Source organism: Lipotes vexillifer, unplaced genomic scaffold (genome assembly GCF_000442215.2).
Source record: "Lipotes vexillifer unplaced genomic scaffold, Lipotes_vexillifer_v1.1 scaffold981, whole genome shotgun sequence".
Lineage (NCBI taxonomy): Eukaryota > Metazoa > Chordata > Mammalia > Artiodactyla > Lipotidae > Lipotes > Lipotes vexillifer.
Window position 1 is genome coordinate 505,456 of NW_006789191.1, and position 18,817 is coordinate 524,272.

Consider the following 18,817-nt stretch of genomic DNA (forward strand, 5'->3'; position numbering starts at 1 on the left):
AAAAAAAAAAAAAAAAAAAAAAAAAAAAGACTACAATAGGAAAGTTTAATGAGAGTAAAATAAAAGTAGAGTGGACTAACAGTTCTTGCCTCAACAGATATAAGAGGAAAAAAAAAAAAAAGGATCATACACCATGATCAACTGGGGTTTATCTCAGCGATGCAAGGATTCTTCAGTATACGCAAATCAATCAGTGTGATACACCATATTAACTAACTGAAGAATAAAAACCATATGATCATCTCAATAGATGCAGAAAAAGCTTTTGATAAAATTCAACACCCACTTATGATAAAAACTCTCCCAAAAGTGGGCACAGAGGGAACCTACCTCAACATAATAAAGGCCATATACGACAAACCCACAGCAAACATCACTCTCAATGGTAAAAAACTGAAAGTATTTCCTCTGAGATCAGGAATAAGACAAGGATGCCCACTCTCGCCACTATTATTCAACATAGTTTTGGAAGTCCTAGCCATGGCAATCAGAGAAGAAAAAGAAATAAAAGGAATACAAATTGGAAAAGAAGTATAACTGTCACTGTTTGCAGATGACATGATACTATACATAGAAAATCCTAAAGATGTCACCAGGAAACTACTAGAGCTAATCAATGAATCTGGTAAAGTTGCAGGATACAAAACTAATGCACAGAAATCTCTGGCGTTCCTATACACTAACAACGAAAGATCAGCAAGAGGAATTAAGGAAACAATCCCATTCACCACTGCAACAAAAAGAATAAAATACCTAGGAATAAACCTACATAAAGAGGTAAAAGAACTGTATGCAGGAAACGATAAGAAACTGATGAAAGAAATCAAAGATGACACAAACAGATGGAGAGATATACCATGCTCTTGGATTGGAAGAATCAACATTGTGAAAATGACTATACTATACCCAAAGCAATCTACAGATTCAATGCAATCCCTATCAAATTACCAATGGCATTTTTTACAGAACTAGAACAAAATATCTTAAAATTTGTATGGAGACACAAAAGACCCTGACTAGCCAAAGCAATCTTGAGGGAAAAAAACGGAGCTGGAGGAATCAGACTCCCTGACTTCGGACTATACTACAAAGCTACAGTAATCAAGACAGTATGGTACTGGCACAAAAACAGAAATATAGATTGATAGAACAGGATAGAAAGCCCAGAGATAAACCCACGCACCTATGGTCGACTAATCTATGACAAAGGAGGCAAGGATATACAATGGAGAAAAGACAGTCTCTTCAATAAGTGGTGCTGGGAAAACTGGACAGCTACATGTAAAAGAATGAAATTAGAATATTTCCTAACACCATACACAAAAATAAACTCAAAATGGATTAAAGACCTAAATGTAAGACCGGACACTATAATACTCTTAGAAGAAAACACAGGAAGAACAGTCCTTGACATAAATCACAGCAAGATCTTTTTGGACCCACCTCCTAGAGTAATGGAAATGAAAACAAAAATAAACAAATGGGACCTAATGAAACTTAAAAGCTTTTGCACAGCAAAGGAAACTATAAACAAGATGAAAAGACAACCCTCAGAATGGGAGAAAATATCTGCAAACAAATCAACGGACAAAGAATTAATCTCCAAAAAAACATAAACAGCTCTTGCAGCTCAATATTAAAAAAACAAACAACCCAATCCAAAAATGGGCAGAAGACCTAAATAGACATCTCTCCAAAGAAGACATACAGATGGCCAAGAGGCACATGAAAAGATGCTCAGCATCACTAATTATGAGAGAAACGGAAATGAAAACTACAATGAGGTTATCACCTCACACCAGTTAGAATGGGCATCATCAGAACATCTACAAACAATAAATGCTGGAGAGGGTGTGGAGAAAAGGGAACCCTCTTGCACTGCTGGGGGAAATGTAAATTGATACAGCCACCATGGAGAACAGTATGGAGGTTCCTCAAAAAACTAAAAATAGAATTACCATGTGATCCAGCAATCCCACTACTGGGCATCTATCCAGAGAAAACCATAATTCAAAAAGACACATGAACCCCAATGTTCACTGCAGCACTATTTACAATAGCCAGGTCATGGAAGCAACCTAAATGCCCATCGACAGACGGATGGATAAAGAAGGTGCGGTACATATATACAATGGAATATTACTCAGCCATAAAAAGGAACAAAACTGGGTCATTTGTAGAGACGTGGATGAACCTAGAGACTGTCATACAGAGTAAAGTAAGTCAGAAAGGGAAAAACAAATATCTATATTAACGCATACGTGTGAAATCTAGAAAAATGTTACAGATGAACTGGTTTGCAGGGCAGAAATTGAGACACAGATGTAGACAACAAACACATGGACACCAAGGGGGGAAAGCAGCAGGGGGGGTGGGGTGGTGTGATGAACTGGGAGGTTGGGATTGACATGTATACACTGATGTGTATAAAATGGATGACTAATAAGAACCTGCTGTATAAAAAAATTAAATTAAATTAAATTTTAAGAAAAAAGAACACTGCAGTCAGTCCTTCCATGTGAAATGCTGCGCTATGTGTGTTGAAGCTCTGGGGAAGGAGCCTTACTTTCTACAGCAGTTAGGGTTTCACTCACTGCTCTAACTGCAACCAAACAAGAGGTTCCTCTAGCATTCTCAAACGGGGACTGCAGCCCCACTTCACAAGGTTAATAAGCAAGCACATTTACTGTCACGACCCTAGGTCAGGTGTGGCGTTGCATATGTCAGAAACAAAGGGAAACGGTAAATACTATCCTGAATTTATATACGAATGTGGTTTATAAAAAAGCATCATAAATTCCCAACTCTAAAACTGTACACATATATGTGGTACTCAAGAAAGGGGTAAATATTATGTGCGAGAACCTTGTGGAAATACCAAAAGATATTCATAGGCAGGAAGAAACCATTCCATACATCAATGAAGATTTAAAGCATTTTTTAAAATAAGAAAGAATGCACAGGAAGTGAGGAGGGCTGTGATGCATACCCGCTTCGGGCAAGGCATCTTTCGTGAGGAGACATCATAATGCCTCCCCTCTGCACTATTTCTCTCTTGATTGTAAGGAGACAGCAGACATTTTCTTTTCTGTAGACCCCATAAACAGTCCAAAGCCCTAGTTGTAAAGACAGCTCACTGAAAACAGTCCCTGCCAGTCCCCACGGGTGTGTTCTGGCTCTCAGAGACGCTGCAGGGTCCAGCTGGCCGACACTCGGCCACCCCATGCTGAGGCCCCAGAGCACCCGGGAGCCCCCTGCACAGGGCGGCCTTATCCATGGGGTCCTGGCCTGCAGGGGACAGACAGGTCCCACTCTCTTTGCTGTGACAGAGGGGCCTGGAAATGGGAAGAGAGGTGCCTCCTACTGGCCCCAAGCCCATCATAGGATGAGGATGGAAAGGCTTGCCCGTTGGCCAAAGCAACTCGGTAGGCAGCTGAGTTTAGCAGCGAAAAGAGGGTGTGCACAGCTAGGACACCCTGTGTTTCTCAGGAGTCCAAGCACAGGTGAGTGTGATCCCGATAACCACGTGACCGAGGAAAGAACAATCCCTCCTTCTCTTGTAAGTGGTGGTACAATGGGAAGGGCAGCACATGTGAGAATAAGAGATGGTGGGGCGCCCGGGGCCTGGCGCAAGGTGAGTGGTAAGCAGTGTGTGGTGCTCACAACTGCTAGCGGTGTCCCCCCCTCCAGGGGCAGTGTCCCCACCAGCCCCATCTCCCCACTGCCCCTCAGGGTGCACGATTAGCACACCCACTCCCAGACGATGTCCACACAGCACGTGGTTGATAGTAGGCACTCCACACATGCCTGACTTGAATTCTTCTGATGTCTGCCCCAGGAGATCTTCTCAAACCGAGCTCAAACAGAGCATATTCACAGCGACAGGGAAGGAGGCAGGAGGTAGCTTCTGACCGCCTCTGAATATCTTGATATTTAGACAGGTCTCTCGTGCATAATGCTGCACATTGGTGACCTTTCAGCACACTACGTTGAATTCCACTTAGTACCACGCACTGCCTGGGCTCTGCACCCCTGTCAAGCACCTGGCCCAGGGGGCCATGCTTTTCCAAAAGCCTCACCTCTTTCCGGTAGCCCGTGGGCCCAGATGGGCCACTCCTGGGGTCAGGCAGGGCTTCACTGAACTCCCCTGCACGGCAGTTTGCAACCATCTCTCTCTGCACACGCTCAGGACAAAAGGCCTCCACCCTCTTGATGCTCACCAGACCCCGCCCCCCCCAACCTGACAGGCAGGTGCCATGGAGACGTGGGGCGGTGGACCTCCTCCCTCTGCCACCCGCTCTGTGCTGGGGAGGTACGGGCTTCTCTCCTCAGCTGGTGCAGACTCCTCCCCCCGAGTTAACAAACTGTTTCCTCTAGCAGTTGCTCTCCCTATCCTTTTACACAGGTGACGGGCAGCCTCCACAAGACCCCATGGGCAAGGACATGGAGCTGGCAGGACGCACCCTGTTCCTCCCTGGACCTCCAAGCCGCTGCCCTCACCCGAGGGAGAAAGGCAGGCTAAATTCCCGGTGATGGAGCACATCCGCGTTCTGTTTAAAGAATGTTTATCGTAACGAAACATACACCACTTCAATCGCCCCTCAAACGCACCCAGGTAAGTTCATCAGTGGCAAAGGAGGTCTAAGAACAGAACGAGGGGCTGCGACGGTCTTACTCTGAGGCCAATGCAGTGTTGACACCCGCCCCGTGCGCTGATGTGAGCAGCCTACGACCCCGCCCTGAGGCTCTGCGTGGATGCCGCCTCCTGCTCATCAAAGCCACTCGCCTGTTTCCCTCCTACTTGTACCTCTCTCTCCGAGTAGGGAGACCTGCCCACCTCGACCCTCTCTGGCCCTTCTCCCTTTGCCTGCTCTCAAGTCTGGTACCCCTTCTGGCTCAGAGCTCCTCACCCAACTGCCCGTTACTGTGGCCAAGTGGTTGCATGATGCCACTCAGCTCCAGCTCTTCCAAATCAGCCTCCTCGAGGGCCTTCTCCAGGGAATGATCCAGAATGTCACGACAACTGCACGTGGTAAGGGGTCAAACTGCCTCCAGCCACAAACACGGCAGTTTACATAATGCAACCACCTGCGTGGACCAAGAAACAGACTCTCCTATGAAGCAGGCAGTGTTTCATCCACCCTGGGACTCCTACTGCTGAGCACAGGGCCTGGACGGCTGCATCAGTACCTGCTTGCTGAGCAGAAGCTTCCAGAAGCAAAACAGTTATGGCTGAATTCTACGAGCAACTCGATGAGCTCAGACGGGGGTTAAGGAGCTACGCCACTCCTATGACAGGAGCTAAGATTAGACCTAAGCAGTGCCAGGCTCCCTGCCAATTGCTTCATTTGCATAATTACGCACAACCCGTACATTAGCCCCATGGGGTAGGTTCTATTATTTTCCCACTTTACAGATGAGGAAACAGAAGTTCAAAGAGGAGAAGTGCTTTGTCCCTAGTCATACACTATGAAGCGGCAGGCGCGGGGTCACACTCAGGCCGTCTGGCCCCGAGCTGTGTCCTCCCTCCACGCACTGTGACCTGGACCGGGGCGACCCCCGAAATGGGCTTCTCAGGAGACCCCCATGCGCTGTTCATCCAGGGAGGGCCCCTGTCTCAGAGGCCTGAGGCTCCCCAGGCGGGGCACCCACAGCAGCTGGAAATCACCAGGCTGCTCAGCTGGGTCTCGACGAGGGCAGCCCCAGTCCACCCGGCTCGGCTTCCCGAGTCTGATGCCCCAGCGGTGCTTCTGAACGCTCGTGAGGCCTTTATAATGTGCCAGGCCCTGAGCTAAGTGCTACAGACCTCCTCCAACTTGCTGGGGAGAAAAGGCGGGTGGGCAAACCCGCTAACTAAGATACGGCTGGTGGCAGAGTCTCTGAGAACTGACTCCTGCCCACCACCCCCCATTCTTCCCACGACCTAGACAGACGGGAGGCGAGCTTCGGCCCCCTGCCCAGGGCCAGCCCCGCTGTAAACATCCCCTTCCTACTTCCCGACTGGGGAGGGAGGGCCACAACCGGACCGGGTGGTCCGGCCCAGAGTCTCAGATCCAGGCCACTGTCCATGACGGGCCCACAGTGGGGCTCCCTCTCTGAGCCTCTGCTTTTCCGTGGAAGGGGCAGAGCAGTCTTCTTGCGCTGGACGGCCACGCCTCCACCCGCTTCTCTGGTTACTCAGGGGGGTGGACTTGGGGCTCCTGGAGAAGCAGAAAGCCCCCTGAGGCCTCCAGGCCGCAGGTACACCAGAGCGGCCAGGGCGGGTGCCGCAGGCACGTAGCTGTTAACAACGGGGCGCTTCTCTGCCCACGCGGTCCGTGACCATGTTCGCCTTCTATCACCACCTATAAAACTACCATAAAGGCAGTGGCTCAAAACACAAATCTTCCAGCTTCTAATTGCACTGACGCCTGCCCCCAGGTGAGGCAGTGCCCTGCCTTCAAGGGCTCAGGGCACTGGATCAGGCCCCCCTGGCCCATCCCCCGGCTCAACTCTACTGTGCCATCTCACAACACGGGGCAGTTCCGGAGGACGGGCCCGGCAGGACCTGAGAGGGCCGAGCCCTGGACCAGGAGTCAGCCCCGCCGAGGGGAGGCAGGAGCGCCCGGGCCACAGGGCGCGGCCGACGCGGAGGCCTGGAGGTGGGCACAGAGCAGCCCGGTGGGCCGGTGCAGCCAGAGCAAGGAGATGCCGCGGGAGGCCGGCTGCTGCAGGACTGGGAGGCCAGGGCGAGGTCCTGTCCCAGCTTACCGGAGACTTTCAAGTTACTGGAGTGTTTTCAGGGAGGGATGGCGGGATCTGATTTACATTTTGAAAAGATCGCTCTGTCTGAAAACTGCATCTTAGAGCAGCAGGGGAGATGGTAGGAGCCAGGTGAAGAGCGAGGCCTGTGACCAGGGAGGAAGGCTGACAGCTGAGAGCAGAGCCCCTCTGGGGGACGGGGATGACGGTGCGATGCAGAGTTTGATTCAGCAGGTCTGAGGGGGAGCCAGACGTTCTGCATTTCTAACCAGCCCCCTGTGCTGATGCTGCCCGCCCAGGGAACGCGTTTTCCGTAGTCAGGGCTTGCTGGAGGCGGCAGCCTGGGGCCAGAGGGGTGATTTAAGGTGCGTAGTAAAGGGAGCGCCCACAGCAGGGAGAAAATTTGCTGATGGATCAGATGTGGGGCTGAGAGAGGCCAAGGAGGGAAGACAGACCCCCAGCAGCTGGAGTGGAGTGCGTGCATTTACTAGATGGGGAAATTGGATGGAGAGGAGGGGCGGGGAAGAGGTGTGGAGTCCACACCACAGGACACTAAGAGTCCTGCTTAGGGGAACGCCTCTGGCTAGCACGGAGGCTACTGCCCCAGGGGGAGAGAAGCGCAAGAGCCAGCATGCGGCAGCACTGCCCTGGGCCGAACCCAAGGAAGGCTGGACCAGAGCCCTTCGGATGGCGACTACAGCTCTGGCTTTTCCGACCAGGGCCATCACAGCCCTGCCTTTGCCCCCAACCTCAAGCAGACTGAGCGATGTCAGCCAGCAAGGGGAAGCTGCAGAGAGGGGAGGAAGCAAATAAAACCCACCTGCCCTGGCCAAGGACGTGGACCAGGAAATGGGCACCCGAGCAAACAGTAACAAGCACAGCAGTATTAAAACTCAAGTAAAGTGGGATTCTGCAAATTGCACCAACTGAGCTGCAGCTTCTTGGGGCGTAATGGGAAAATTGGGTCATAGAAAAAGGGAAAGAGAAGCAAAGTTCAATAACTGAGATCTTCAGGTCAGCTAAAGATGTTCTATATGAAAAAGAGTGTCAGAATGGGATAGGGAAAAAGCCTTTATTCTCTATTTTTTCAGACAATTTCCCATATGGCCACAGATATATCATGGAATGTACTTTCGCTTTTAACATTTCACAAAGAAATGGAATTTTCAGTCACTGCTATGGAGTAAAGGGGCTCAGCAAGTCATAAAAGAGCTATGAAAGGAAGTGGTTTTGAGGATCAGCCATCAGAAATCATATCAGGAACAGAAATCTCTGAAGGAAGTTTTATTTAAGACAAAGAAAAAGAAAAGAATCAAATGGCTAAGGGAGAATTAAAGAAGGCTCACAAAGGACAAGAGCTGGCATTAAGTGACAGGGGAGAGTAACCCATCGCCAAGACCCTGAGGGAACTGTCTCGATCTATATGCCGAACTGTCTCGATCTCCATATGCCACTCAACAACTGCAGGACAAACGCTCTGTAAGGAATGTGAAGTATGCAGATCTTTGAAGAGGCCACCTGTGTGTGTAATTAGAAGTTTGATATAATTAAGGCTGGCAGGGCCCCAGGATCAAATAAATTGCACCGCGAAGTTCTTTAGGCAGGAGTCAAACCTCACTAATCAAAATACGCGGTTGAAAACGGGTTCTCACAGGAAGGGGTAGGATAAGAGGGAAGAACAGAGAAAGGAGTCAGTGAGACTTCCATATTTATATAGCAATCCAAAGGACTGGGAATTAAAAGATAAAAGATGTCTATCTGGATTGCAGGCATCTCTACCACTAACAGAGAATCCAGAATTAGATCATCTGAGGGTCAGGAAGCACGGGGGACGCCTATACCCTCAGCCCTGCAATATGCATCGGATTTGACCACCTACAAAAGACATGTGGCTTCCCTGCATGGGCCTTACAAAGGCATGAATCCATCATGACTGTAATTACACCACGGAGCCAGTGAGCGTGAAGTGGGCGTGCCATTCCCAACACATGCTGAGGACGGATAGAAAACACTAGCAGTTACGTCCAGAGGACAGAAACTGCAGTTACTATCAGTTCTTTTAACATTATATATGTGTCCTTAATCTTCTGGGAAAGAATCCTTAGATGAACCACAACGATGGCAAAGCCACCATCATGGGAAAGTGGAATAAATAAACAAGACAACTGAAGATGCTGGGGTTTCGCTATGAGGAAAAGAATAAAAATCAGCGATTATAATGTCACAATTATGTGTCACTGCCACACTCACAGGCAAGTGATCTGAGGACAAATGAGGTTCTGAGCGAGAGAGGTGAGCAGAGGAAAAAGAATGGGTGGCTCTCCTGTAACCTCCATGCCTTCGGTAAAGTCAGCGAGAGGTCTGTTTAACAGAAGGAGTCCAACAGAGCCTCTGCAGGAACAAGAAAAAGACATCCAGTTAACTCACCGATTACTGGAGCTTAAAGGGATAACAGAACAGGGAGGCTTCACCCGATCCTGTCTGGGGGCAGGACAAGGCGGGGAGATCTCAACTCAGTCCCACTTTACAGCAATGCGGGCGGCCAATATCTCCTATGATCTTCAAAGGACTACAAGAGTATCCCGCTTGGAGGTGATTCTTGCCAGGTCTTTTGCTGTGTAGTTAAATGATCAAATTCATGGAATGGAGTGATTGTTTTTAAATAGTAATGAAAATAGATTTTGCACCCTCCCAGAATCACGTTCCAGATCCCCCTCCCCATTCTTTTGCCACAAATCTTATGAGATGTTCAACATCCACCCCCAGAGGGGTAGGAGGCCCATCCCGGGCTCCCCTTCCGGGTGGATCACAGGAGCGAGGCTCTCCCCAAGCCAGAGGCTGCGCGTGAGAGGTCCCCTCTACAGAGCGGCTTCTCCCAACCAGATGCCCCTGTACAGATGGACAGTGTGAAAGAGTTTCCAGGGACCACATTACTCAGGGCCTTCAATGAAAAACAGGACAGGCTGGACCCGAGTTTCCTTGCAAACAGGCAACTGATGTACGTGGTCAGCCACAGGAGGGGATTGCACTTCCTCGCAAAAATAATGAACTGCAAATGACAAACAGCAATTCCAGTATTGGCTGCCAACCGACACACGTCTTCCAGTGAGACCTGCTACCGAAAGTGCCTCTCAGACTGGCACTGTGTGCTCAGCCTGTCGGGGAGGCTGGCGAGTTCCTCTCCTCCAGGCTGGCGTGTCCTGACCTCACCCTCCAGTGCCAGCCAACACAGGGGGCCTGCCCGAAGGTGACAAAGGGCGCGGGGGAGCAGCCAGGAGAGGTGGGTTGCTTTTGACAAAGCTAGAACTTCTGCTTTGGGGGTCGTTTTTCATTTTTTTAACCAGAAGTTAAAGCAAGTGGGAAGAAAGGTTGGGATGTTGAACAAGTCGATGGCAGCGTAATTCTGGGCCTGCCAGGCTGAGGGTCTGCGCTGGGGGAGTGGGCGGGGTGCCTGCAGCTCTGGGCGGCCTTAAATGCTCCTTCCTGGTGTTCCGCGCCACTGGCGCACTGGCTGGCAGCTTGGAAGCACCCGGCACCTCAGGGGAAAACAAAAGCAGGAGAGTGGCAATCCCAGGAGACGCCGCAGAGAAGCAGGACCAGGAACAGAGACACAGGCCTGCCGACGGAGGGTTGCGCTAACCACAGTCGCTACTGAACGCCTTACTCCACGGGAGGAGGACCACTAAGAATGATCTGGTTGCTCCTGAACAACCAGGGGATGAAAGTGGAGCGTTGGTGCTCAGTGGAGGCGCCCTGGGGGTGGCCTCTCCTCAGCCATGACTCTTTCAAGGACCTGCAAGGTGGCGCTCATTCCTGAACCGTGAACGGAAAGGTCAACTGCAATTAGAAATAAGGATGTGCCAAGGTGTACGTGCTCCCCAGAAACTACTGCATCGCCCCGAAATCTGTGACTCAAAATCGTCTCTATGACAATTGAGTATCTCAGTAAACAACAACCTGGATTAACAATAACCCTCCATTGACAAAGAGTACATCCTCTGACATGTACTACATGAACATGTGTGATGGCTAATTTTAATGGGCCAAGGGGTGCCCACATGTTTGGTCAAACATCACTCTGGGTGTTTCTGTGAGGGTGTTTCTGGATGAGATTAACATTTAAATGAACAGACTGAGTAAAGGAGACCGTCCTTCCTGATGTGGGTGGGCCTTATCCGATCAGTTGAAGGCCAGAATAGAGCAAAAGGGCCGACTCTCCCTTGAATAAGAGGGAATTCCTCCTGCCCGAATGCTTTTGAGCTGGACATTGGTTTTTTTTTTCTTTTTTTCCTGCTGTTCGATTCTAAGGGAAACATCAGCTCTTCCTTCATCTCAAGCCTGCTGGCTTTCAGACTGCAATTCACACCATCAGTTCTCCTAGTTCTCGGGCCTTCAGACTCCAAGCAGAACCTGCACCATTGGCACTTGGGTCTCTAACTTGCTGACTGCAGATCTCAGGCTGTCAACCTCCAGAATCAGTGAGCTAGTTCCTTATTTTACACACACACACACACACCACACACACACACACACACACACACACATGCACACACCACTGGTTCTGTTTCTCTGGATGACACTAACACAGTGTGTTTTCTCACGAGGTCTCAGCAGGGTAGGAAGCGTAACTGAGCCACAGAGAAGCAGGCTTGACACAGCGTGAGCTCCTGAACAGCCTCCTCTGGACTAAACCCACAACAGGTGGGCCCTTCTACGCAGGGGACACCCTGGCCTGTTCACACGTGGCACACGGACTGAAAGGCTATCGTGTTTTTTAAAAGCAACGCGGATGAATGAATGACCCGAACTGATTTGCTTGCTTCACTTGCTCAGGGATCTTCTCCCAGACAGGCCGCTCTGCGCCCCCAGGGGGCGACATCCCACAGGGCACCCAGCTCCGCCATCTACAGTATAGGGTACCCTCAGCAATAATACATAGCACTCAAGTTTAACTCAAAAAGACCCTGGATCATCATTACGGTAATCTGTTGAATCAGCCTGACCTTCTTAAAAGGAAGATGCTGTGTGATTATAAGGTCTCCTCATTATTCACAGACAAACACCCTGAGTGCAGCTGCTGGCCTGCTGGGCCCAGACCCCGGACACCATGGCCAGCGTCAGCCGTGGTCTCGGAGAGCTACAAGCTGTTCTGCTGAACGCCAACTGGCAGGACTGCTCAGTGCAGACTCACTGCTTGGAAGAACCTGGAGACTGTGATTTGTTAAAAATGCCAACAAGGCCTTCAGGAGGGCCGCACAGGTCAGGAAGCCCATAGGGGAAGGACGTTGGGCTTGGAGAAGCAACAGGAAGACGTGGGCTGCTTGGACTCACGCTTTCTCCACTGGCCTTTGAGCCGGAGGGAGAGACCAGGCTGAGGCGCTTCCTGGACCAGGACTCCTCCCAGCCCTTTGCGCCCCCGAGGTGAGGACGGGGCGTGTCATTTAACCTAGGTGGTGCCTCATCGTCCCCTCCCCCGCTTCCAGCGGCATCGACCACCAGCTGCTGCTCCCACCTCTGCTGGAGCCCTGCCCCACCCAACTCCCAGCTACCTTGCAAGACTCTACTGGGGCACACACCAGCGCATCCACGGAGGCCGCCCGGCCCAGCACCTGCCGCCACCCCAGACCCAGGGCCAGGCTGGGCCACCCCCCCAGCGCCCCGGAGTGCTCTTCACCAGCCTTCCGGAACCATTCATTACTCTCAGTTGGAACTTCCTGCTTAAGGTCTACACTCTCCAGACCTCTGGACCATTGTTTTCCATCTCACCTCTGACATACTCTCTTACTTACTTAGTTATTATACGTCTGGGGCTTAGCTAGCTCCCTAAATTAGCATGTAAGCTCCTCAACCGTACCATTCATCTGCTCTGTTCACTGCAGTATCCCAAAAGCACCGAGAGCAGCAACCTGGCGGGTGGAAGCATCTCGGGGGCTGTGCGCTGGATGAAAAAAATAAAGCATTTCCCTCACTAGATTATTTGCCTTTTGAGATCAGGGACCGTCTTAACCCTGTAACCCAGAGTGGCAGGCAGAATAATGCCCCCACCCCAAAGAGTGCGTGTCCTAACCTCCGGAACCTGAGAACGGTTCCGTTACGTGGACATTAGCCCATGTGATTGAGTCAATGACCTGGAGATAGGAGAAAATCCTGGATTACCCAGGTGGGTCCAAGGTAGGCACAAGCGTCCTTAAAGGAGGGAGGAGGTTGGTCAGACTTGGAGAGGGCTATGTGATGACAGAGGCAGAGGTCAGAGCGACGGATGTGGGACGATCCGGGCCTGCCTTTGCTGGCTTTGGAGATGGAAGAAGGGAACCACAGTGAAGGAATGCTGGGTGGCCCCTGGGCCGGAAAAAGCAAGACAGGGGTTCTTCCCAGAAGGCAGGCAGCTGTCAGACGCCTTGATATCAGCCCAGTGAAGCCCATTTCAGACTTCTGACCTCCAGAACTGGAAGATCATCAATTTGTGTTGTTTTAAGCCACTGAGTTTGTGGTGATCTGTTGCAGCCGCGATAGGAAATGACGCCCCCAGGGACTGAACACACAGCGGCTGCTCAGTGAATGTCTGCTAAACAGACGTCGGGAATTTCCAGTAAAATGTCACTTTCAGTCTCTAAAATAAATTTCAACCCACAAGGACGGCAAAGAGTGACTTAAGCCATGAGCCACCGGTGATGGTGGTTGTTATTTTCACTGGTCTTTCTTTTCCTTTTAATAACTAATTTTGACTCAGGGATGCTTGTGATAATATTTCCCCTCTGCTGGTACGTCTTACATTCAACCTACTTAGGCAGCTTTATTCATCAAATGTAAGTCTCCTCCTCATAAAACCCTAAAGCAAAAAATTTTTTAAGAAAAAGAAAAAAAAAGAAACCAATTTATTTAATGAAAACTGGTCTTAACAAACACGCAAGTAGCTGCATTCAAAGTTGTCATGTGACTTCTCAGGCCAGGCTGGTGAGGCACATGCAAGGTTTCTTCTTTCTGAACATTTCCAAATGCTCCATCCCCATGAATCTATTTTTAATGCTGACACTTGGGGAAAGAGAGAAGTGATGGGAAATCATTGAGGACTCATTTCTGTGTCCAACTGAAAATTTAAATGGCCTGAATTATGGGCCAAATCCTTCCCATGTCTCATTAACAACTAAGAAGAAAACAACCTAAGAAACACCCTCAGCTCTTAGCTTTCCAATCCCCTCAGCCTACCTACCAGGCCTGTTAGTATTTTCATCCCAGAAAATGAGAACCCCTAAAGACTGGAGATTAATAAATAACTTTCAGTTACCACTGATAAACTTTGATATGGGAGATTCTTTTCAATTTACATTAATGTATCATGAAAAAATTTATAAACAGAGCATATAACTAATTTTTTATATGGGAAAGAAATCTTGAAATTTTTAAACATCCAGAATGAATTCACATACAACCCAGAATTTATTTTTGGCCTTTTGGAAGAGATATAGACAGATAGATAGATAGATATAAAATAGGAAACTTTTAAAAGATCTCAAAATATGCTATCCAATAGTAATTTAAAATCATTTTTTTCTACAATATATAGTACATACTTTATGACAATGTGTTCTTGCTCTTTCTTCGACAGGATATAATTGGAGAATCAAAACATAGAGCCCGCAGCATACTCCATCCTACTTAATAAACATTTACTGAGCTACTACGATGTGTGAGACCTTGAGCTGGAGAAAGACGAAGTCCCCAACACCAAGAGCTCCCCACAGGGTGAAGGAACAACATTACTGCTTCCCAACAGGTGCACCAGGGTCCACATTTGAGTGGCTTAAGGACACTCAATAAACAGATATCATTTCTCTACTGAAAAATCCTAACCCACAGTTTAATTAAAAGAAAAAAAGGTGAAATTGATTCATTTCTCTAATAAAAACAGCTACATTTAAACTGAAATAAGACAACTGAATCCAGAGGGCATCCCTTCACCTAAGAGAGCCTGACACAATGCAATCCCTTTGCCATCGGAGTGGGCGTCTGATGTCTCCCGCCCATCGGTCCATTCATCCAATCTCCCATCCATCATTTATCAACAGCCTCAGTGCGCCAGGTGCCAACCAGATGGACAGGAGAGTGACTAGGACACACGTCCTTGGGAACATTTCCAAATGCAGTTACTCAAGACTGTGTTAAACAGTGACACTCCTCTCAGCCCTGTATGTCCAATAAACCAAGAGACTGAAAGATGCCACTGCAAACACTTTACACTTGTTTACACTGGCTGCGCCAGAGGCTCACCTGCCTTATCCCTTGTCACGCTGTCACTCTAGCGTCTCAGAGCACATCTAAGCTGTACCCTTCACCCGCAACCTCGTGTATCACCGCATCGCCTGCGACGTGCAATAAATCACGTCTCTAAGTAACAGCAAATCAATCCACTTCCTAGAAAGAAGACGCAAGTCACAATCAGTGGCGCCTCCCTGCAGTTCTCTAAAGGATTTGGCATGTACGAAACACCCAAAGTTCTCCTATACCCTTCCTGAAGTGCCGGGTCTAGCTCAGGACTCCACACGCCGTGATGCAAACGAGGAGCTTCAGAAGAGATTTACAAGACAGTCTGAAGATTGCAGTCTAATAAACACAAAGAAAAGCTGCAAGAGTGTCTGGCCTAGAGGTGTATGAGTCTGTTCCCAAACAATGCAGAACACCAGGCCCCTGCAGCCTGAAACATCAAACTCCTACTGTCCTGTCTGACTTCTGTCCAGGGTCTCGTTGACAGAAAGCATACTAACGGAGGAGGGTTTCCAGACCACGCGGTTCAAACATTCATCTAGAGGCGCCAAGTCTTGTCTGTGGATCCAGAAATCCAGAGGGGAACCAGCATGTACTAATTCCCCCGCGAACTGCTCAGCCTGAATTTCATGCTTTGTGCTGTGGCCCGGGCACACCTGGGGGGACCGTCATGGAGACAGCCCTGGGAAGTCCACCTAGTCATCAAAGGCAGGTCGCGGGGGACATGTTGCTCAGGGATGCGAGAGCCGAATTAAGAGATTATTAGTTACTTGCCAAGAAAAACTTACCTCTTCCGCTGTTAACTGCTTCACGCTTCCTTCTTGTTTTTTGTTTTCAGATTCGGAACCAAGTGTACAGCAGAACTTGGATCATTCTAGTAACGCCCACCTCTCCCAGGTCTGTGAGCAGATGTCAGACAGCTGCCCCAGCAGCCCTTTATAAAACAGCCCCCCACACCCCGGCTCCTCGGCCCTCGCCCCTCCCCCTTTCTCGTTTTACTTTTTTCCACTGCTCCCGTTCACCATTTGACAGCCTTTCTGTCTTACTTATCTTTTTCCCAGGAGAGCAACCACTTTGATGGCAAACATCGGTTCTCCCCTGGAGCCCCAGCAATGAGAACACTGCAGGCACTTAACTACACGCTTCCTGGGTGAATCACTGAGAGACGGATAACCGTGTAAAACTCTGTGCTCTGCAGTTCAACCTTCTCCGTGAACGTGAACTCTGCTTCTAAACCATACACCCTGGGTCTGCCCTGGTTCTGATGTGCTTTCTGTCGTTTTCGCTTTTTTAAGTATTTGTGTAAGCCAGCTCAAATCTTGTGTACAGTGAAGCAGGAGAGAGCAGAGAGGTACAGACAGATACAGAGGATGATCTGATTATCACACACGCCGCATCCTAACAGATGGTAAAGTCTCCCCTGAGGTTAGGAGAGGAAGTGAACCAAACAGTATGACGATTAACCAGAGTAACCTTCATTCAAACACTGCCCATCTTCTTCCTATCAGCTCAGTTCAGTCATCCTGCACTGATTCCGTCCAGTGATGTTTAATACTTAAGAGGCCAGTCCCTCCTGGCCTCCTTGGCTGTCCCCCCAGCGGCCCTGCTCCACAGACTCCGGCCTTAGGGACCGAGGCTGCTTTTGACCATAGATGCGTCCAAATGCATCCATATCACGCTCGTTTCACTCTGGGATGCCTTTCATTGAAAGGAAATGAATCAAGTTTCCAGAACTTTTTGAAATATACTACACCTTTGCCCTACAACACAGCCTCACATATGGCGCTACCGCAGATACAATCCCATGATAATAAGAAGAAACCGCATGAGACTAGACCGATTTCATTCCAAATTCCACCTTAGACAGGTTAAAGCCCTGAAAACCTAAGGGGGCGGGGGAGAGAGAGGGTGTGTGTCAGCGCGAGGAGACAGTATTTAACGGGGAGGGCAAGGTCCTACCTGCTTCAGGACAGTCACCGTCCCGGGCGCCATGGCGACCACCGAGGCAACGGCAGTGGCGTCGTGGGTCTCGGTGCCCAGCTCGATGATCTGCTGGAGGATGTTCACAGCCGTGGGGTCAAGTCGGTCACCTTGCCAGGAAGAAGCAAACAGGAGACTGGTAAGGCCGTGGGTGTCTGAAGGTCACTGAACGCAAAAGCAGCCCTTAGCAGAGGCCATTCTCGCGCGGCGCCTTCTCCAGGGATGCCCGGGTTCTCATAAGTGCTCATTTTGACCAGAGAAATAATGTGCATGGTACTCCACAGCCAACGATGCACTCTCTATAAGGACATCTCAAAACTCCAAACAACCTGTGAGGAGACGACACTGTGACACTATCATCTCCACTTTAGAGATCAGTCACCTCACTGCAAAAAAATGGAGGACTGTCTTAGGCCCTTGGGTCAGTTACGGCACAAAGCCAGGGCTCAAGGCCGGATGTTCTGAATCCAAACTTGTTGATACAGGGCTGCCTCTCAAAACAGAAACTCCTGAGAAGCACCAGCTATGACGTCAAACCACAGAGCTGGCTCTCCTTGAGCACAGGCATGGGAGGTGGTCAGTGAGCGTGTGCCAGATACATTACACAGGATATGGCAGAGCACCAAAGGGTGCTCAGTCATCAAACCAGTGGGCTTTAGAATTCTAAATTAATGTAAGCTGAGGATTCTCTTTTAATCGTCTCAAAAGACTGTAATCCATATCATCAGGGCAGCTACTGAGTGTACCCTTTCACTCAGCTCTCACCATCTGCTTGGCCATCTGTGACTCTCCGGAACACAGCACTCTGACCCTGATCATTACTTCACTAAGAGGGAAATTACTACCTGACCTCCAGGCTAGCGTAATATCGTGAAGTCTCCACCAACGTCTACGTACTCCTGGACGACTTTCTGCGGGCCACGTTCCAATGCGAATCATAAGTGATGAGGGAAGGGAATTCAACGTGCTCTACACAGAGGGTAGGACGTGGCATACGACTGAGGCAGTGACATTAGCACCTGTTCACCATGCACCAGCCTAGCATCCCCTACACACACCTATTCACACCTACACACACACTCTCCTTCGGCACGGGGGGCGGGTTTCAACTCTGCCTTGCAGCCAACCACTCTAAACATCTAAACACTAAACAAAACACTGACTTTAAAAATGTACTGAAATAAGATTTTAATTCCTCATCCATCTATTCCCTCAATGACCATTTATCAAGCCCGAACTGTCGGCCAGGAACATGGTTCCCAGTGGGATACAGCAGGGGTCCCCAACCCCCGGGATCTAATGCCTGATGATCTGAGGTGGAGCTGATGTAACAGTAATCAAAATAAAGTGCACAATAAATGTAATGCACTTGAATCATCCCAAAAGCATCCCCTCCCCCCATCCTTGGAAAAACTGTCTTCCACAAAAATGGTCCCTGGCGCCAGAAAGCCTGGGGACAGCTGGGATACAGACAAAGACCTAATGCTGCCTCCCCCTACCCCTTCCGGGCTCACAGGTGACTGAGACGGACCGTAAGCAAATCATACAGCCCCTGGTCGGTTCCATATCAGGGGGGCGACTAGGGAGCTCTGTGGGAAAGTCAGGTGGGCTCCCGGGAGATGACACACCATCTGAATACTGAAGATGAAGACGTATTGGCCAGAAAAAGTGCTGTGCGGGGAGGGGAACAGACCAGGCCCCAGAGGGCACAGGAGCGTGTGGGTGAGAGAAACAGCTCACACCGAGAATGGCAGAGTCTGGCCCAGGAGGGCACGGCTCCAGGGTGGCCGGAGATGCGGCGCAGGGAGGCCAGGGCCCAGAGCAGGTGGCCCGA

The 18,817-nt window shown here is 49.6% G+C and overlaps 1 protein-coding gene across 3 annotated transcripts in view; it reads right to left on the minus strand.

The window, feature by feature from the left end:
• ZFAT (zinc finger and AT-hook domain containing) overlaps positions 1–18,817 on the minus strand; it is a 192,790-nt gene that overhangs the window by 13,313 nt on the left and 160,660 nt on the right. For 2 of the 3 annotated variants that reach the window (XM_007462414.1, XM_007462415.1), the window contains one exon: positions 16,963–17,093. The exons of the other annotated variant lie outside the window; for it this stretch is intronic. In XM_007462414.1, coding sequence (XP_007462476.1) covers positions 16,963–17,093 — 131 coding nt within the window. The remainder of the gene's footprint in view (positions 1–16,962; positions 17,094–18,817) is intronic. 3 annotated transcript variants of the gene reach the window in all.